Below are 22,551 nucleotides of genomic sequence, written 5' to 3'. Positions count from 1 at the left end.
CTTTTCCTACGGACCGGCAAATGATTTTGAATACGGGTGGTGTACCCTTGTCATCTGTACATCGTTTCCAGATGGCCTCGTTGTGGCAACAACTCTAATAAATGAGGTACAATTTTTTTTCTGTTAATTTTCAAGAGAAACAACGGTTTTTTGAACTTGGCCCTTTTCCTACGGACCGGCAAATGATTTTGAATACGGGTGGTGTACCCTTGTCATCTGTACATCGTTTCCAGATGGCCTCGTTGTGGCACAACTCTTAATAAATGAGGTACAATTTTTTCTGTTAATTTTCAAGAGAAACAACGGTTTTTTGAACTTGGCCCCTTTCCTACGGACCGGCAAATGATTTTGAATACGGGTGGTGTACCCTTGTCATCTGTACATCGTTTCCAGATGGCCTCGTTGTGGCACAACTCTTAATAAATGAGGTACAATTTTTTTCTGTTAATTTTCAAGAGAAACAACGGTTTTTTGAACTTGGCCCTTTTCCTACGGACCGGCAAATGATTTTTAATACGGGGTGGTGTACCCTTGTCATCTGTACATCGTTTCCAGATGGCCTCTGTTGTAGCACAACTCTTAATAAATGAGGTACAATTTTTTTTCTGTTAATTTTCAAGAGAAACAACGGTTTTTGAACTTGGCCCTTTTCCTACGGACCGGCAAATGATTTTAATACGGGGGTGGTATACCCTTGTCATCTGTACATCGTTTCCAGATGGCCTCGTTGTGGCACAACTCTTAATAAATGAGGTACAATTTTTTTTTCTGTTAATTTTCAAGAGAAACAACGGTTTTTTGAACTTGGCCCTTTTCCTACGGACCGGCAAATGATTTTTAATACGGGTGGTATACCCCTTGTCATCTGTACATCGTTTCCAGATGGCCTCGTTGTGGCACAACTCTTAATAAATGAGGTACAATTTTTTTTCTGTTAATTTTCAAGAGAAACAACGGTTTTTTTGAACTTGGCCCTTTTCCTACGGACCGGCAAATGATTTTGAATACGGGGTGGTAAAATTCTTGTCATCTGTACATCGTTTCCAGATGGCCTCGTTGTGGCACAACTCTTAATAAATGAGGTACAATTTTTTTTTCTGTTAATTTTCAAGAGAAACAACGGTTTTTTGAACTTGGCCCTTTTCCTACGGACCGGCAAATGATTTTGAATACGGGGTGGTGTACCCTTGTCATCTGTACATCGTTTCCAGATGGCCTCGTTGTGGCTCAACAACTCTAATAAATGAGGTACAATTTTTTTCTGTTATTTTCAAGAGAAAACAACGGTTTTTTGAACTTGGCCCTTCCTACGGACCGGCAAATGATTTGAATACGGGGTGGTGGGTAAAAAATTTGTCATCTGTACATCGTTTCCAGATGGCCTCTGTTGTAACACACAACTTCTTAATAAATGAGGTACAATTTTTTTCTGTTAATTTTCAAGAGAAACAACGGTTTTTTGAACTTGGCCCTTTCCTACGGACCGGCAAATGATTTTTAATACGGGGTGGTATACCCTTGTCATCTGTACATCGTTTCCAGATGGCCTGCGTTGTGGCACAACCTTTACCAAATGAGGTACAACTTTTTTTCTGTTAATTTTCAAGAGAAACAACGGTTTTTGAACTTGGTCCTTTTCCTACGGACCGGCAAATGATTTTGAATACGGGTGGTATACCCTTGTCATCTGTACATCGTTTCCAGATGGCCTCGTTGTGGCAACAACTCTAATAAATGAGGTACAATTTTTTTTCTGTTAATTTTCAAGAGAAACAACGGTTTTTTTGAACTTGTCCCTTTCCTACGGACCGGCAAATGATTTTAATACGGGGTGGTGTACCCTTGTCATCTGTACATCGTTTCCAGATGGCCTCGTTGTGGCACAACTCTTAATAAATGAGGTACAATTTTTTTTTCTGTTAATTTTCAAGAGAAACAACGGTTTTTGAACTTGGCCCTTTCCTACGGACCGGCAAATGATTTTAATACGGGGTGGTATACCCTTGTCATCTGTACATCGTTTCCAGATGGCCTCGTTGTGGCACAAACTCTAATAAAATGAGGTACAATTTTTTTTCTGTTAATTTTCAAGAGAAACAACGGTTTTTTGAACTTGGCCCTTTTCCTACGGACCGGCAAATGATTTTGAATACGGGTGGTATACCCTTGTCATCTGTACATCGTTTCCAGATGGCCTCTGTTGCGGCACAACTCTTAATAAATGAGGTACAATTTTTTTTCTGTTAATTTTCAAGAGAAACAACGGTTTTTTGAACTGGCCCTTTTCCTACGGACCGGCAAATGATTTTGAATACGGAGTGGTATACCCCTTGTCATCTGTACATCGTTTCCAGATGGCCTCGTTGTGGCACAACTCTTAATAAATGAGGTACAATTTTTTTCTGTTAATTTTCAAGAGAAACAACGGTTTTTGAACTTGGCCCTTTCTCCTACGGACCGGCAAATGATTTTTAATACGGAGTGGTATACCCTTGTCATCTGTACATCGTTTCCAGATGGCCTCGTTGTGGCACAACTCTTAATAAATGAGGTACAATTTTTTTCTGTTAATTTTCAAGAGAAACAACGGTTTTTTGAATGGCCCTTTTTCTACGGACCGGCAAATGATTTTTAATACGGGTGGTATACCCTTGTCATCTGTACATCGTTTCCAGATGGCCTCGTTGTGGCACAACTCTTAATAAAATGAGGTACAATTTTTTTCTGTTAATTTTCAAGAGAAACAACGGTTTTTGAACTTGGCCCTTTTCCTACGGACCGGCAAATGATTTTGAATACGGGTGGTATACCCTTGTCATCTGTACATCGTTTCCAGATGGCCTCGTTGTGGCACAACTCTTAATAAATGAGGTACAATTTTTTCTGTTAATTTTCAAGAGAAACAACGGTTTTTTGAACTTGGCCCTTTTCCTACGGACCGGCAAATGATTTTTATCACGGGGTGGTGTACCCTTGTCATCTGTACATCGTTTCCAGATGGCCTCGTTGTGGCACAACTCTTAATAAATGAGGTACAATTTTTTTCTGTTAATTTTCAAGAGAAACAACGGTTTTTGAACTTGGCCCTTTTCCTACGGACCGGCAAATGATTTTTAATACGGGTGAGGTACCCTTTGTCATCTGTACATCGTTTCCAGATGGCCTCTGTTGTGGCACAACTCTTAATAAATGAGGTACAATTTTTTTTCTGTTAATTTTCAAGAGAAACAACGGTTTTTTGAACTTGGCCCTTTTCCTACGGACCGGCAAATGATTTTAATACGGGGTGGTATACCCTTGTCATCTGTACATCGTTTCCAGATGGTCTCGTTGCGGCACAACTCTTTTTTGAGTCGTGATTGTAGAAAACCCTGTCTTTTAATTTCCAGAATGTTCTTAAGGCGCTGCTAATCCTGTGTTGAATTTCAGAGTCGATATTGGCCTTTTCTGAAATCAAACTGCCGAGGTAACTGAAAAGTCTAGTGTCTAGTGTGACGCCTTTTTTTCGATCTGGTGATTAATATGTTGTTGATGTAATGATGGTGGATTAATATGTTGTTTATTGCATAATGAACTTTTGAACACATATTGAATTAAATTCTTATAAATTTCTCTTTTTATGTGAATTTACAGGTAGATAAAAATTAAATATTAGCGATTATTCCGATTGCAAATGAAATGTAAAATAAATGCTCTTTCCTGAAGATTATACCTATCTGGAATCTATAAATAAACTATTGAATTTTAAACAGGCATTAATTGAAAATCGAGGCTGCACATATTAATTCAACACGTTGACAGATACGAAGTGGTAAATACTAATCTGAAATATCCTGATAAATATATATTACAAGTTGGCTAACGAACTGCCTATAATTATTTACTATTATAGATAATGAATAACTGTACTAAATTGATTTATTATTAATCATCGATAAACATTTCTCTTTTATTATTTATTAATTATATTGAAAAATGTCTATACCTACATATATGGCGGATTCATCTCTCCAAAAAATCCTATATGTGTATTTTTTTTTCTGTGTTAATCCAAACGGAAACTACTGGTCAGAAGTTAGGTTTACAGATATACAAATTTGCCTAACGAACAAAAAAACGCTTAACGTTTCGGAAAGTTTGTCTCTTTTCGTCGTCAGAAGCAAAAAAATACAAAGAATAAAGAAAAAAACTATTTAAAATATTTAAATTCAACTATTCGAGAACACTTTACTTTTTTAAAACAGATACATCTACAAAAACCGTTGACGTTCTGTTAAAATGACATTATATCAAGTTAAACTTCTAAATTAACAATTACTGCCTGATAACAATTACTTAATAAGGTAAAACCAAAAAGCCCCAAACTTTCTGTATGATTATTTTTAATTTTTACGTATGTTATGTTTATTTATGTAATGTTCTTTAAAATCAAAGAAGCGATTGCCATACATTACTAACATATACAAACGCATGAGCAATACATTTATTTTTATTAGATTGAATTAAGAAAGCCACTTTTATTTTTCTTTTAGAGGCTATAGCTTCTTTCATTATAATTTTGGCGTTATTAAAATTTATTCTGTGCCCTGTGTTCCATGAATGCTGACAAATCTTAGATTTGTGAAAATCTCCCTTTCTTAAATAATCTTTATATTCTTTAATTCGAACATTTAAGGGTCTAGATGTTTCACCAATGTAAAATACAAAATACCATATGAATGCGATAAATTTTAAATATTTTAAATAGTTTTTTTCTTTATTCTTTGTATTTTTTTGCTTCCGACGACGGAAAGAGATAAACTTTCCGAAACGTTAAGCATTTTTGCTCGTTAGGCAAATTTGTATTACTGTAAACATAACTTCTGACAAGCAGCGTCCGTTTAGGTTTAACGCAGAAGTGTTTACAAAAAATAATTATTTTATTTTGTAGGTTTTCTTGCAGTGGCGAAATACCCATATACGATTTTTGGAGAGATTAATTATATTGCCACAACCAATGACTTAAGAATACAAGAACCAATAACACCCGAGCTCAAATTGTTACCAGTTGTCAGTTGTCACAAAATAAAATCAATCGTCATGACTCATGAACCGGGTACCCTTATTTACCCGAACTCTACGCTTATGTATTCTAATATTAAATAATTTTATGCAATATGCACATAGAATCATAGAAATATATATGTGCATATACGTGTTTCGTTTTTTTTCTATCCTTGTAAGCAGTTTAAAATAAACTGCTACATAATGTATAACTGGATATTCTCATTTGTAATTGAAATAAAAGCTGATATATAAAATTACACCAGTACGCAGTACTTACAACGTATTTTATACTTTCACTATATCTACACCATACATCGTTTTTATTCTTAAACGGAGTGATATACAGGGTGGTACCACAGAATATCTAGCTACGCAACAGAAAAATACTCGAAATGAAAGAGCTAAAATTGCACAAATAGAATACTAGATGGCGCGACAATATCATAATCAGAATAAAATTAGAAATTTTGAACTTTCGGTTTTGGATGGACGGCTCGTCGACGGCCTTGTAGCTCGGCTAAATATGCACAGTTGCCAGATTCAAAAAGACTTGATTTGGCATCCCATTCTTTTTATTGTGTATAATGCAGTATGTGTTTCTTTCTATTCTTCTTTTCTTGTCAGATACACTTATATTAATTATTCCTTTGGCTATTAAAATAGTTTTAAGTATATTATTACAAAACATATACATTTTTAATATACACTACCTTATAATGTTAACTAAGAAAATACCTTTAATTACCTTTAAAATTAATAATATACAGGGCGATTGATAGTGATATTTATTAATGCTGGAACGTTAGTAATGAAATATAACTTTAATAATAATGGAAATAATTTATTAAAAAGCAGTAGGTACAAAAAATGTTAACTGACTAAAAAATACTATAATAACAAATTTCTTCCGTTTGCCACGTTATTTATATAGACCTAGGTAGATTTTCAAAAGTGACACAGGTACAATTAATAATATATTAGTTCGGCATAAAAGTTGCTGTCACGACATCGAACAATAAATTAAAATTCGTAAAATAAATTAAAATTATTAATTAAACAAATCTTTATAAAGAAACGCAAGTATACCAAATTTGGGCCCAATCGAACTCCAGGAAATGATATCATAATAGTGTACTATATTATGGTACCACTCGATATGCTTTAAGGTACCATAATATTGCAATAATGTCACCGAAGATCCGTAGTATACCAAATTTAAGAACAATCAAACGCCATGAAATGGTAACGTAATATGGTACTATATTAAGGTACCACTTTATATACATCATAGTACAATCATATTACAATGTAACCGAAGATACGTAGTATACCAAGTTTAAGCCCAATCGAACGCCAGGAAATGGTATCGTAATATGGTACTATATTAAGGTACCACTTTATATGCATCATAGTACCATCATATTACAATGTTACCGAAAATACGTAGTATACCAACTTTAAGCCCTATTGCCGCCATGTACCTAATATTGCTGTCATCAAATATGGTACTATAGAAGGTACCACTTTATATGCTCCTTGGTTCCATGATATTACAATGTCACTGAAGATATAGTATACCAAATTTAAGCCCATTCGAACGCCATGTATCGTAATATGGTACTATATTATGGTATCACTTGATAATGCTGGTACCATAATATTGTAATGTCATGAAAAATAGTATATATCAAATAGCGTATGATACCGAAAAAAACGGCGTCCAGTTGGCTCGAAAAGGACGATCGATGACATTTTCCATATAAATTTACATATAAAATGACAGCGACATTCATTTCATAGCCATCGCTAACGCCGTTTTTTCCCGATTATACGATATGAACTTGATATGAACACAATCGAACGTCAGGAAGTGGTATCATAATAGTATAACAATACTTATATTGTCGCCGAATTACAATGAAAATTCAGGATTCAATTATACAATCAAACGTCAGGTAGTGATTGTAATTTAGCTCATAAGATTTAATTCCAACTAACATGGCAAATTGAAATAAACAGCTCTGATCTATTTTAATATGTTTAAATGATGTAGCAAATTTGAAGGTAGGCTTTATCAGGAAGTATTACGATATGAATTACATTATGGCAACACTGCACAAAATTCTTTTAAATTTTGTTTGTAGAAAACTGTTTTCTTTTAAATTTATTGCCCTCTATTATGTAGTAGCGAAACTACCGCATCAAAATATCTGATTTGGAGACAGGCTTTTTAAGCCTGTCTCCTTTTGCTACCTACAATTTTATACATGTAACGAGGCTTCTGTTGCGTAGCTAGATATTCTGTGGTGGTACGAACTGTATTCCGGAAACTTCGGCAGCATATTCTGCAGATAAAAATAAGTAAAAAAGTTCTTATAAATGTATGTCCTAAAATGCTTAGTTTCGGTTTGGTTTCGGAGACACAGGGTGTGGAATTTTCATTTTTATTTCGAATTTTACGAAATAATTTCTGAAGTAGCATCAATATTTAGATGAAAATTGGTTCCTGAGAGTGTTTTGACATGATAAATTTGATTTTTATGTCTATATGACCCTTATTTGTAGGAGACGCCACCTACATGCATTAGCGTAACTAGCAATTCATCCTGGGGGGGGGGCCTGGGGTTGAGCACAAGGGGGTCTAGGTCTTTTTTTCTTTAAAAAATGAAGAATAATATTAAAAAACACATTTTTTGAATAAAGCGTTTACATGAATTTCTCTATCAATAAATTTCATAGACTTGGTTATCAAACCATGTTCCTGTAGATTACTTAAATACCTACAAATTTTCTAAAAAAAATAAAAATTAATACATTTTTTGAACGCAACAAAATAATATCACAGATTATACAGATTATAATCTTTGTTTTTTCTTTATTGTTTTTCGTGGTTCCAATTTTCGGAATCGGGCACTAGTTAGGTGACTAGTTTGCGCACATAGCACGCCCATTTACGGCCTCTAAAATTGTGCACAGCGCCTGACCGGCACAGTTATTAGAGAGATATCGGAAAACCGAATAGCGTCATCCAGTATTTACGCGTACCTTATCATGGTTACGATATGCGCGAGTCAGTAAAGGCGCGAGTCAATTTTTAACGCAACACCCGCTAATAACGCTACCGCCTGACGGAATTTGCGGATCAATTACACCAAGCGCTCTTTCTAAATAACCTCTGATAACGTTTAAAAATTGCTTAAATGGGCATGTGCGGGTATTTGACAACCGGAGCCGGCCGGCGAGATCTTTTATTTTAGGTTATGTTTGAATTGTTTTGAATTATTGCTTTAGTTTTATTAGGTAATTTGATATTTAAATAGCTGGGATTAGTTTTAATTAAATAAATATGGCCCAAAATATGGATTCCACCTCTTCCAATACTAAAGAACCTATAAAGAGTCTTAGGTTTACAGCAGATGACGACTTAGCCCTTCTAAGAGAATTTGTTGCTTGTTGCCCTAAATCCATTGGCAGACGTTGAACAATAAAGCACTGGAAATAAAGCTCTTTAGCCCTTTTGTTTTAAAATACCTAGTAAAGTTTCAAAGTTTTAAATTCAAAGTTAGGTTAAGTTTAAATAGCGGACGCGACGCTATCAGAATTCTTTCCGATCCGATAACTATAAATGAAGAGAGTTAATACCACCTCACGTAAAGGAAATAACACCTGGCCTTATTAACGTCCATGCACGCTATTCGGTTTAGCGATATCTCTCTATTACGCTGTTTATTGTTATTTTACTCGAGTTTATTTTTGCGCACAGGAAATTTGACTCGTTTGCACATCGTCATAAAAAACAATTTTCGTACCACGAATTAGGGACAAGATTTTTATCTGTATACTTATAGGATACCTAATCTGTGATAATATTAACTAAACAAAACTAGAAAACGTCATTTTTACTACATCACAAGCAAATAAAAATTAATATGCCAAGATAGTCATAATTCAAGATTTCTCTGGGAGGTGCACAGCTGTGTGCCAACGTGGGGGGGGGGGGGGCACCCCCAGGCACCACTGCAGTTTTAACTGTTTTGAAGAGTAATAACTTTTCATCCGTATCTGTATAAAACTACTGGGTGAAAAAATATACATTTCCGTGATATTTTACAATACAATACAATACAATACATGTCATTATTGACAAAAAAATAAACAGGTTGACTGGATAGTTACTCAATTCAAGTAAGTTACTCAAGTCACTTGACTGAAATGATAAATTTGGGAACTTTTTATTTTTTTAAATAAATAAAACAGTTTCTGTTGAGCTTTTGGCACAAAAACATTTCAAATTTATGATTTCAGTCTAATAACTGTCAAGTCAACATGTTTAATAAATGTCAATGACGACAAATATTGATAATTTCGATTCCAAATATCTCGAGAACCATTACTCGTAGCCATTTTTATTAAGAGACCTTTTTTACGTAAAACACGTTGTAAATGTATATTTTTTATTCTGTAGTTTTATACAGGTACGGACGAAAAGTTATTACACTTTAAACTAGTTAAAAAATATGTAGGTGGCGCCCTATACAGGGTGGCCCATCGAAAACGTTCCGCAAGACATAACGGCCAGGATAATTTTTTTTTTCAGAGAATTCAAAAACACGTCAATTTTGTTTGTGAGGGGGACAACTTTTGCCCCAAAAATTATTGCAAAATCTTCAACCCTCTAAGCGGGGGTGTCATCCCCCGATTTTTTCAAATGGGGTCAAGTGGTACCGCAGTGAAAAGGGCTTTCTATTCTCTATACTTTCCTGCTTCGTGTTTGAAGATCGGTCTAGTGGTTGGGAAAATATGAAGGATTGAAATTTGAAAAGTTTATTTAAACATTTATCAGAGTAAATGATAAGGATAAATTCCTTCGACCAATTTGCTGTTTTTTCTTATTATTTCTAGATGTTTGCAATCGGGTTGCGCAGATATTCAATGAACGCCATTCTGACAAACACCTTTATGGCAAAATTGTTCGCCAGTTAGTAGCAAAATTTCGCGAAACTGGTTCCGTTATGAATAAAAAGAGGCAGAGGGAAAATCCTGTAGTGAATGAAGCTATGGAGGTATTCGTATTGGGCCAAGTTGCCATGGACAGTATTCTGAGTACAAGAAAATTAGCCAATGAGACCGGCGGGAATCGTACAAGTTTCCAAAGGATATTAAAAAAACACAAGTTCCACCCGTACAAAATTCACTTGTAACAAGAACTCAAAGAAGACGATTTTGATCATTGCTTGCAATTTTGTGAAGCTATGAGTGAACGAGTGGCGAATGATAATAATTTCCTATTTAATGTGTGTTTTTCGCATGAGTGTACTTTCTTTTTGAACGGTGTAGTTAATCGGCACAACTGTCGGTACTGGGTTGAGGACAACCCCAGGGTTTTTCACGAGGTGCACACACAAACCCCTCAGAAATTGAACGTGTGGGCTGGTATTTTTGGAAATTCTATTGTGGGTCAGTTTAACGATATTGAGAAGAACTTTAACGTACAAGTCACAGAGCAGCTATCTAGCAACTACCGCACCTGATCGTTCAACGTTGTGGCAAGTGAAAAAATGCGTAAACATCTAGAAATAATAAGAAAAAACAGCAAATTGGTCGAATTTATCCTTAATTATCATTTACTCTGATAAATGCTTAAATAAACTTTTCAAATTTCAATCCTTCATATTTTCTCAATGACCCGACCGATTTTCAAAAACGAAGCGGGGAAATATAGAGAATAGAAAGCTCTTTTCATTGCGGCGCCACTTGACCCCCCTTTCCATTTGAAAAAAGTCGGGGGATGACACCCCCGCTTAGAGGGTTGAAGATTTTGCAATTATTTTGGGGCAAAAGATTTTGCAATTATTTTGGGCCCTCACAAACAAAATTAACGTGTTTTTGAATTTTTTGAAAAAATTAATACCCTGGCCGTTATGCCTTGCGGAACGTTTTCGATGGGCCACCCTGTACAAGGAGTCATATTGACATCAAAATCAAATTTCTCATGTCAAAAAATTCACAGACACCAAATTTCATCCAAATATTGACGTTACTTCAGAAATTATTTGGAAAAAATCGAAATAAAAATGAAACTTCTACACCCTGTATCTCCGAAACTAAGCATTTTAGGACACACATTTCTACGACTTTTTTTACTTTTTTTAATATGCAGAATATGCTGCCGAAGATGTGCCGAAGTTTGGTTCGGATAACCCTGTATTTTTTCATTATGTATACGATAAATACATTTATGTATTGCATATACAATCTGCATTTTATTTTATTTTAAGTACAAATGTACAGGATGTAACTAATAAAATTGTGAACAAAATTGAAAGGTTATTTGATTAGTCACAAGCTCACAACTCTTCAGAAATTTTACATTTCTTGTGATTTCAAAATTCTAGGACAAATAAAAATAATCATAATAATTTAAGCATCGTATAATACGAGAAACAACTAAAGTGTGAAGGTGTTTATTTCACTGTCAACTTAAATATATCTACAATTGAGTTTTGCGGTTTGTAATGGTCCGTCTATTCCACAGAAATACAAAACCGACAAGATACTAGGATGACATAACCTGATATGCGTGAAATTAATTTGTTCCTTCCTTTTTCTATCTTTGGCTTATCTTTTTTGCTTCTACCCTAGGGATGGGTTATATAAGCGTGTCCTAAGCAGAAACAGTAGAGTTCTTTGATTTTTTTTCAATTGTTTCGCAGGATCCTCAAGGATCTCGCAGGATCCTCAAGGTATCCCCAGGGATGCACAAGTTTATAAGGTTCGAATTTAAATTGTTTAAAATTTTTTCACTTTGGTTTTAGATACACCCGCATCTTCCTCTATGCATCTACAAGATGTCTCTGGTGTGGCGTCAACTGATGCCAAAACATTTACCTCAGATGCTTCATTTTCTTTATTATATTTTTTTTGATCTGGGTTTGTTAAAACATCCATATTGAATTAGGTTGCTCTGTTTTTTCCGAAATGTGCGCTTATCTGGCTGTCTTCTCTCTGGATATCTGGAATACGATAAATTACAATGTTTTAATTACAAGGATATCTGTACCTGGTAACCTACCTGTCCAAATAGAGCTCTGCCGCTGCATGAGAATCTTCGTTGGCTAATCCTAAGGGCTGGCAAAGGTTAGTCTTGGGTCGAGATTTCCGTATGTAAGAAGAATACAATGCGTTTATAATGTACTGAACAAAGAGAGGACAGTAAACACGTTGCCAAACGTATGAAATAAACCGAGAAACTGTGCACATCGCTAAGAGACGTGGAAGGGGATATAGCAGATTTGTCGCAGTTGACCGGTCGACCCAATCAATACCTCTGTCAGTACTTAAAGTTCTAGGGAAAGGTGTACGTCATGCGTTCAGCTTCACGATTTAATTACGTCTCGTGATACTTAATTTGTTCATTTATTAACGAATCGTTGTAATTTTCCCTATAGCTTGAATTTTTTTAAGTGCGAGCTAGAAACACTTGCATTTTTGGTAAAAATAAGTGGAATTGAGTGGGTGTTCGATAGTGGTCGCGCTATTAGAACTCTGAATTCATAAATCGATATCTCGAAATCTATTAGAAATAATAGATTGTAGTTTTTTCAAGAACTTTGTTAATACTTCTGCTGTATTTTCTTTGTAGACAGTATGTGAAAATCTTTATCAATAAAAAAATTACGCGATTGCTGAAAATTGCTATGCTCTAAAAGTAAATGGATGGATTGTTTACAATTTTTGAATAGAAAAAACAACCTTATCGAATTTTTCTTATGTAAACTTATTGTAAAATATCCGATCTTGAAAATAAAAAAAGTTTCAATATCTAAAGTGGTTCTTGAGTTATGGCCTGTTATGTGTTAAAAAGTTAAGTTTTTAAATTATCGCGATTACTGACGTTTTCTCGTTATAAACAAAATTACACCTTAACGATATCCTTATAATTCCATTTCAGATGCTCAGAAACATGTCTAATGATTTTATCTAGTTATCTCTTGAAAAAAAGTCTTTTAAAAATAAGCGGTTTGCGATCGTGATTTTACTTTACTTGATAGGGAAAGGCGTATCGGCAACGCCGCAACAGCACACCATCGCGCGTCGCGTCGGTCGGTCGCATTTCTCTCACTCCGACTTAATAAGATCCCTATGCGATTTACTTCCACACATGTAATGCCGACCCAAAAGTAACAGTTGCCAGCACGGTATAAAACATTTATTCATGTCATATTGTCAAGGATGGAATTATTGGATATATAAAATAACTTAAATATATGATATCGTTATATATCCAATAATTCCATCCTTGACAATATTTTTCGAAATAATCAAAATTTTATGGTTTTGTCGTGTTTAGTACCTACAGTGAATCAAACAACAACACGGACAATTGCATAGATAAATGAAACAAGTTTAGATTGGAAAGGGCCCATAAGGACAATGTAAATACTGTTTGGCGCTATTCTTGCAAACGGTCGCGACCCACAGCTTTTGATAATTTCGGAGCGGTTCGGTTTTTTTCGGAATTATGTCGCCAAATTTTATTTATTCAAATTTACTATTATTCTCTTTTAATTTTATAAATAAAATACAGTGTGTTGCATACAAGAAACGTTATTTTATATAAGGACATCTATGTAAAATACCTATAAAACATTGGAAACCCAGGTTATGCCACGATCCACGATGGTTTTTGCAGTTGACAGTTCACAACACAGTTTTTTTAGTTTTTAATGCCACTTTTTCACAATTATCACGGGTTTGAGTATGTAAAATTTAAATTAAACTTTTTTTAAACTGAAAATGGACGCTTTAAACACTTTTCGGTATTTTTTCAATGAAGGCGGTTTAAATTTTAAAAGATTTTATATTTGTTGAAGATTCTGACTTTGACAAGAGAAAATTATTTCTGTTATTGTTTGCGGTTGTTCTTAGCAACCGTTATAGCAGCGCCAGATCGCGTACAACGGTCGCGACCCAAAACAATTATATATTTTGAGCGGCTTTCCAATCTAAATTTATTTCCTTTACCTATGGAGAAGAGCCAAAATTTGACGTTGAATAAATTATTCAATTGTCATGACTGTCTATTATAAACCGGCTGCCTATGTTAAAAAGTTAAAAAATGTATTTTTTAATTTATTTATGAAAATAAGTCTAGGGTATCTTTTACATATATAAAAGGCTAAATGCTAATGTTCATCTGTGTCGTCTCTACTGAAGTAACGACTTGCTCTAGAAAGTTGCTTTTTTTACTAAAAGATAGCTAATTGGCTTTTCTAAATACTGTCGTCGCCGGATTTTTTGTTTTTCATTTAATTAAAAAATAAAAATAAAAATTATTTTTTTCCTGATGTCGTGGCGGATGCGCCAGGCTTCAACTAGTACCTATATTATATTTTTAGAAAGCTCATGACAAGGCAAATTTAATAAAAAATAATATACAGTTAAAAAACTAGTTACGCCACTGGATTCTACGTGAAAATGTCTACTGGGTTCAATTTTCAACTTTTCGATAAGTTATAAGATAACCGAGATATGAAGGGGGTCGAAAAATGAAACATTTTTAATTTTTATTTAATTTCGCCCTGTATTTCAGGAACTAAGACGGTTAGGACAAATCTGCGTGAAGCATCTTTAGTTTCATAAAAAAAGTAGCACAGAGATGCCCCGTGCACTCCGTAAACACACGAAAATGGGACACCCTGTACTATTTTTCTTGATTAAAAATAAAAATATAAATATAATTCATTTACAAAAAGTGGTTTACATTACTTCGAATATAAAATCCCCAACAAAAACTAACTGTTACGCCCCTGAACTAGATTGATTGAAATTCAGTAAATTACAGATTAATCTGCGGGAAGTCGATAGGTATATTCGATAAATAAAAAAGTGGGAACTATCCTGAATCATTCATAAACATAATACGCCTCCGTTTGTAATGTTTATAACTTTTTCTTGTTTTAATTTATGGAGATAGTTGTATAAGTACGACTTAAAGGCGCCATTACAAGAAACATTTACTTGTATTTACGTCGATTTTGTCTTATATCATGGCGCAACGGTTCAATAATTTATTTTATTACGGAAAAATAGCGGAATATTTATGAACAGGAAATGGAATGACGGGATGGAAGATATGATATAAGACAAAAAAGTACTACCTTTTACATTAATGTCATCGTAATTAACGGAAGTTTGCCTGTTTTAAGTCTAATGTTTTAACATTAATTTATTCATCAGAACGATTTTCATAGATTTAGGTTTCATAAAATCCGAATTTAGTTCACTTCATACTGGAAGGAAATGGCAGTTAAGTGACAAAGTTAATTGACCTCTAACTAGAGCTTCAAAATACTTCTGTTATCTAGCAGGGGCTTACCTTATCGCTGAGTCTACAAGTGTGTGTATACTAGAGATGGGTTGTCTATCCAACGGATGAGGGAAGATTTCGACGACATCCAAAAAATGACATAAAATCTGCCTGTGAATTAAAACGACAGACAAAACTGTCACTGTGCCTTCGCCAAGGGTTAAACATTTATTCTATTCGTATTTTCGACAATTATTTTATCGATTTATTCCCGATTTAAAGAAAATCAATCACTTACTTGGTGTTGAGCGTTAGTCTCGTCAATCTTGATTTCCATCTTCTGTATGATCGAATTTAGGTAGTCGTTTTGATGTGTCATTTCTGACAGTCTCAACTGTAGCGCAGCTATAGTCTTTTTCCAATCTTCAGAAATAAAATTCATGTCTTTAAGATTGTAACTAAATATTATATTGTCTTCCTCCGTTTGTGACACTATAGTTCTCTGCTCACCTATGAAATTGTATCTCATTTTAAAATTGATAATACTTTACAGATCCATGTCTATAAGAATTTTAATTTTTTTATTAGTGTGAGGAATTATATACATTAAGAACTGAGACTAATAAACCTAGTGCCTGTAGAATTCGGTTGGAGCTGGAACCTTTGGTGTTAAAGCAAAATTAAACACTAGTTCACCACAATACACCAAAACACCTTACTTTTAAGCCTGGGGACGCATTTGGCATCACACATTTAGCATCACCAGTTAATAATTATAACTAAACTCAGTTTTTTGTGTATTGTGGTCTAGTACACTAGTGTGGTTCCATCATCTATGTTTTATTTTTTAGCCTATAAAGAAGGAAAAAATTAAAAATCCCGATTTCATTATTCATTAAATGATAAATAAGGCATCTAACCTTTACTGGTAACTGACTGTCCAATCGACACAAAGTTGCACAAATGATCTCGGTATTCTCTTGTATTTTGAAGGATGTTCTTATGTTATATTGTTTTCCTGTATCCTTATTGCCTCGTATGTATGGAATTGTAAGTTGTATATACCGGATGCGTCTCAAAAGTGGCTCACCCCTATAACTTTTAGATAAAAAAACGAGATTTGGTATATGTATAGTATATGAAATAAATTAAGACTGACTGAATAATAAAAGATTGTATTCAATAATTGTTTTCGGTCACTTCCTGTTTCACCGGAAATGACTACAACTTTTGATTTTTAAATGACACCCTCGGTATTTTTTACTTTATTCGATAGAAAATGACACTCTGAATCGAATGACGTATCATATGTCAACTTGTGACATTTTCGCACATGATTTACTTGAAATTGTAACTTGCGGTTCATAACGACAATTTGACTCGAAATACCAAGTGTGCCGTACCAAATTATTCGTAAAAAATGCTGTTTCCAAATATGCTAACGAACCACCCTTGTTTCATTTGAAAAAATTGAGATATGAGTAAAAATACGATTTAGGCATCTCTTAACCGGCCAGGGCAAGACACGAAACACATTAGACGATCAAATCTATTTTTCCAAGACTCCTTGATTAAAAATTAGTATTTTTAACACAGCCGTGGCACTCTAGATTAAAATTTAAAATATGATTTTTCTTTAAACGAAAATGTCAAAAGTTGACATTTAATATGTCATTCTATTCAGAGTGTCATTTTCTATCGAATAATAGTATATTAGTCAACGAGCTTATAATGGTGGCTGTTATTCACGCGGAATAAATCATCCATCAAGTGAATAACAGCCATTATATGCGAGTAGAATTAAAATACTTTATCCAGTATCAAAAATCATCTATCAAAAACATTTAGATAATATTAATTTATAGTTTTTATTTTTAATGTCAAAAAAATATTGAGTAACATGGAAACAAAACATTGAAATTTTCTTAACTAATTTAGCTTTAACTAATTAAACAATAAAATAAATTAAATCGAGGTAAAACAAAAATGTATCGAGAATTAAAATTAAATTGAATCGAGATATCCGTGGAAGCGGTGAATAATGAAACCATTATTCACTAGTGAATAATGGATATTATTATTATTTCATAAACTCATGTATAATAATCAAATTATGGACGAGTCGTGGATAAAGTAGAAATATACCGAGGGTGCCATTTAAAAATCAAAAGTTGTAGTCATTTCCGGTGAAACAGGAAGTGACCAGGATCAATTGAATACGTCAATCAATTCTAATTTATGTGATATACCAAATGTGATAGTCAAATCTCGTTTTTTTATCTGACAAAATAAAAAAGTTAAACAGATGAGCCACTTTCGAGACGCACCCAGTTTTGTGTATTGTCATCATTGTGTGTATTCTGCCTATGGTTTGTGGTTTGGATTTCGTTTAATTCAAGCGATGTATCTATTTGTTTAATCAATTATTTGTTAGAATATTACTTGTTTCAGCTGGTTTAGTAGATCTTTCTTCCACGACTTTGGGACATTCTTTATCCTTATCTATTTCGCATTTGATCGTATTATCATCAATTTCCTCGTCCTGATCAGTTATATCCGACCAAGAATCATCAGCACCATCTATTGCTATTTCTCTACTAATACACTCTGTTTTATCGTTGGCTGACGTTTCGCATTTGATATTAGAATGGCTGGAATGTATAGGCTCTCCGCAGCTAAATTTGTTGGTTTGGGATTGGCTTCTCATCGGCAGTTGAGTCGATTTGGGTTTTATCGTGGATTTTATCGGTTTAATCGTATCAATGGGCACAAATATATCAGAAATACCTTTGCTATGGTCCCTTTCCCTTTCAAGATATTTTTCTATATTTCCTAGAAATTAGAAATAACTGAATTATCAAATAATTCATTAATCTTTTTATTCAAAGATATCAGAGTAAACCTTATCTAGAGTCTAAAGCTTGATTTTCATGCATCATTGTCCGACGATACGATGATACTATATTAATTTTATTGGTTGAATTTAAAGACTTCGATTGGTTAGAAAATTACGTTTTTTTTATTGCATATACGATTTGCTTGTGCCATTTTATATTTTGTGCCATTTTATATTTTCATTTCCATAACGAGATTTCGCTGTTTTACTTATAGTCTAAGAGCTAGCAACGTTTTCGCGAGAGAATTTTAAGAAAGCTGGTTCTTTAATATATCTTTCGCTATGCTCTTCTGAACAGAGTGTGGAACGTCTGGCTGCCGGCAGACGTTGCGTTCACTACTGCGCATCATATCTGTATTAAACATCTGCGCATTACTAATTCGCCCTGTATTTCAGGAACTAAGTAGGCTAGGACAAACCTATGTGTAGTATATTTAGTTTCATAAAAAGTAGCAAAGTAATGTGAAAATCGCATCATTGTATCTCTACTCATAAACAATAAATCTTATAAAACACACGAAAATGGGATATCTTGTACAGATGTGATGCGCAGTAGTGAACGGCAATAGTCTACCAGCAGCCAAAAGGCCAGCACTTTGGTCAGGAGAGCATAGCAAAAGATATATTAAAGAACCAGCTTTCTTAAAATTCTCGTTTTCCCGACGATGCTAGCTCTTGTACTATTATACTAGCGTGTACCGGCGACTTTGTTCGCGTCGAATTAATCATTTGTAATGGTGATGATAAAGCAAAGCAAGAATTTCCATTAACATACAAACTGGATAAAATTTTCTCACATTTATGTCAGCATGAGAAAAAACAATATTGCGATATTATTATATAACTTTGGTATTATTTGAGGATCTATTTTGTTTTTCATCTCGTTGGAATTTGACTTTCGAAAAATCCGTTTGCCAAAAATAAGCTTTTTACGTCGAGCAGTTTAAGCAGAATAGTGGTTAATCAATTACCCAACTTTTTGGAATACCCTGTATGATTTTTAAAAAAATTTCACAATATGTAAAGAACAACATAAATTATGCGTGTCCAAGCGTTTTCCCGAAAGACTAACCGTTTTTTAAATAACAAATATTGTAATATTTGAGGGGCGTTTTCACCCTCTTGGAATTTGAGATTCGAGAAACCCCTCCTTATCGAACATCTACACCCCACAGTCAACCCGTTTGCCAAAAATCAGCTTTAAACGTCAAGCAGTTTAAGCAGAATCGTGATTACTCAATGGTCATATTTTATGAAACACCTTGTATAAATTTGTAAAAATCTTAAAATATGTAAAACAACAAAATAGAATATACGTGTTTAAGAGTTTTTCCGAAAAACTCACCGGTTTTTAAATAAAAAATATTCTAATATTTGAGGGGTGGTTTCACCCCCTTAGAATTCGAGTTTCGTAAAATCCCTTCTTATCGAACCTACACCCTAAAATCAATCCGTTTTCCAAAAACCAGCTTTTTACATCAAGCGCTTTAAACAGGATCGTGATTAATCAATGACCAGATTTTCCGGAACACCCTGTATACATTTTTAAAAAATCTTAAAATATGTAAAAAAACAAAATAAAATATACGTGTTTAAGCGTTTTTTCGGAAACTTGACCGTTTTTTAAATAAAAAATATTGTAATATTTGAGGGGTGGTTTCACCCTCTTGGAACTTGAATTTCGAAAAATCCCTTCTTATCGAACCTCTACACCCTAGAATCAAGCTGTATGCCAAAATTGAGCTTCTTGCGTTGAGTGGTTTGAGCAGGATCGTGATTAATCAGTATGTCAGTCACTTAAGGATTTTATATATTAGTGATTTTTATTAAGGTTAGATTAAATTTGTCAAAAAAGTGTCAAAACGTCCGATATCGTACGATCTTTCTGCGTTGACGGGCTGCAGTAAAAAAATTTACGGATGAAAAGTGGCGCGAAAACGCTACGACCAGTCAGAGCGCCGTCGGACCATCGTATCAACGGATAACGGACGCATGAAAATCAAGCTTAAGAAGAAAACGGGCATTTAAGCGCATTCTTGTACATTCAGCTTTTAATTTTATGCGAAATATACTCAAACGCGGTAGACGACTTATATTTAAAACTCTATTTACTTTTACATCGACGAACCTGTTCCACCAGGGGCGAATGATTTAATAACTCACCTTGTGTATCTTTAGGCGCGTATCGTTTATTTGCCTTCTTCTGTTGCGCGCTTATTAGTGCTTTCGCTGAGCGAGATAAGTTGCTCCTGCTTTGTATCTGAAACAAGCCAAATCGTTTAATAATGCCAGTTGGGATGGTTTACTGACTCACTTAAATGCTACTTAAGAGTCCGTTTCACCACAGATTATACAGATTATAATCTTTGTTTTTTCTTTATTGTTTTTCGTGGTTCCAGTTTTCGGAATCGGGCACTAGTTAGGTGACTAGTTTGCGCACATAGCACGCCCACTTATGGCCTCTAAAATTGTGCACAGCGCCTGACCGGCACAGTTATTAGAGAGATATCGGAAAACCCTGGGAAAACCGAATAGCGTCATCCAGTATTTACGCGTACCTTATCATGGTTACGATATGCGCGAGTCTTTGGCGCGAGTCAATTTTTAACGCAACACCCGCTAATAACGTTACCGCCTGACGTAATTTGCGGATCAATTACACCAAGCGCTCTTTCTAAATAACCTCTGATAACGTTTAAACATTGCTTAAATGGGCATGTGCGGGTATTTGACAACCGGAGCCGGCCGGCGAGATCTTTTATTTTAGGTTATGTTTGAATTATTGCTTTAATTTTATTAGGTAATTTGATATTTAAGTAGCTGCGATTAGTTTTAATTAAATAAATATGGCCCAAAATATGGATTCAACCTCTTCCAATACTAAAGAACCTATAAAGAGTCTTAGGTTTACAGCAGATGACGACTTAGCCCTTCTAAGAGAATTTGTTGCTTGTTGCCCTAAACCCACTGGCAGACGTTGAACAATAAAGCACTGAAAATAACCACTTTAGCCCTTTAGTTTTAAAATACCTAGTAAACAAAACAATTTCAAAGTTTTAAATTCAAAGTTAGGTTAAGTTTAAATAGCGGACGCGACCGATCAGAATTCTTTCCGATCCGATAACTATAAATGAAGAGAGTTAATACCACCTCACGTAAAGGAAATAACACCTGGCCTTATTAACGTCCATGCACGCTATTCGGTTTAGCGATATCTCTCTATTACGCTGTTTATTGTTATTTTACGCGAGTTTATTTTTGCGCACACGAAATTTGACTCGTTTGCACATCGTCATCAAAAACAATTTTCGTACCGGTATTTAATAAAAACCGGTAAAAATTACCGGTACCGTAATTTTCGGCTAGGTATTTTTACACAAATCAAGAAGGAAATTAAAGATAAAGGATTATACTATATCGATAATATAACACATTTTTAGATAACTTCTTTATCTTTAAGATTTTGATGGTCAATCATCAACAAAATATTTCTTATGTTTGGACTAAATTTTCTCGAAAATAAAGACATAATTTAAAATTCCGTTACAATACGGAAATAGATTGAAGCTTTGTTATTACAGTGATATATAATTTATATGGTTTTGTAACAAACTGCTCGCTATTTTATGGCAAATGCTGAAGCTCTGCAAACCTTAATCAAGCCTTAATCAAAGCACGTGTGTTTGGAATTTTGAATGTGGTTTGGTTTGGTTGTAACACACGACAGGATCGGGCTAAACCTAAAACGGCCTACACACGTAACGATTTATCGTACGGCTTGCAGTACGGCCATTTTTTGTACACACGATGCAACACATTGTACTGCCGCAGTTCAGATTATTCACTTTTCGTCGAGAAGGGCTACCGTTATGTCAAGAATTTCAAAGAAGAAAGCTGCCGTGCTTGTAGCTGCGGAATTACTAATAGATGAAGATGATGAACAAAAAGAAATCAAAAAGCGAAAATGGCGTAAAAAGTGGTTTCACATCCCATAGGCATCTATTTTCTGTATATAAATCAATAAAGTCTTCCCAGAACGTCTTATTTTTTAAATCCATAATATTGATTAAACCAAAAATAAATAAAAATTATATCATAACTGCGCGCTGCGGCAGGGAATACGCTCTACACGTTCAGACTTGCGTTCAAACCCCACCCCAGACACGACCCGTTGATACGATATTTTACGGAAGCTCCGTACTGCAAACGATTTGACGACTGCATACTGCAAACCATCCAATTTCCCTACACACGCTACGATTTATCGTTAATGCGGCAGTTTCGACGGATATCGTACTGC

General features: G+C 34.5%; 2 protein-coding genes across 4 annotated transcripts in view; one reads left to right on the top strand and one right to left on the bottom strand.

Moving 5' to 3' along the window:
- LOC115878200 (intraflagellar transport protein 140 homolog) overlaps window positions 1-22,551 on the top strand; it is a 109,924-nt gene that overhangs the window by 36,858 nt on the left and 50,515 nt on the right. The gene's annotated exons all lie outside the window — the stretch shown is intronic.
- LOC115878206 (coiled-coil domain-containing protein 186-like) overlaps window positions 1-22,551 on the bottom strand; it is a 70,546-nt gene that overhangs the window by 37,875 nt on the left and 10,120 nt on the right. Inside the window, exons 3-4 of one of the 3 annotated variants that reach the window (XM_030894623.1) lie at window positions 17,798-18,187; window positions 15,654-15,865 (exon numbers count right to left, since the gene is read on the bottom strand). The exons of the other annotated variants lie outside the window; for them this stretch is intronic. Coding sequence (XP_030750483.1) covers window positions 15,654-15,865; window positions 17,798-18,187 — 602 coding nt within the window. The remainder of the gene's footprint in view (window positions 1-15,653; window positions 15,866-17,797; window positions 18,188-22,551) is intronic. 3 annotated transcript variants of the gene reach the window in all.

Source organism: Sitophilus oryzae, unplaced genomic scaffold (assembly GCF_002938485.1).
Source record: "Sitophilus oryzae breed Bouriz unplaced genomic scaffold, Soryzae_2.0 scaffold_1502_pilon_pilon, whole genome shotgun sequence".
In the NCBI taxonomy this organism is placed as follows: domain Eukaryota; kingdom Metazoa; phylum Arthropoda; class Insecta; order Coleoptera; family Curculionidae; genus Sitophilus; species Sitophilus oryzae.
Note: the sequence above shows the minus strand (reverse complement) of the source record. Positions and strands in the feature narration are given on the sequence as shown.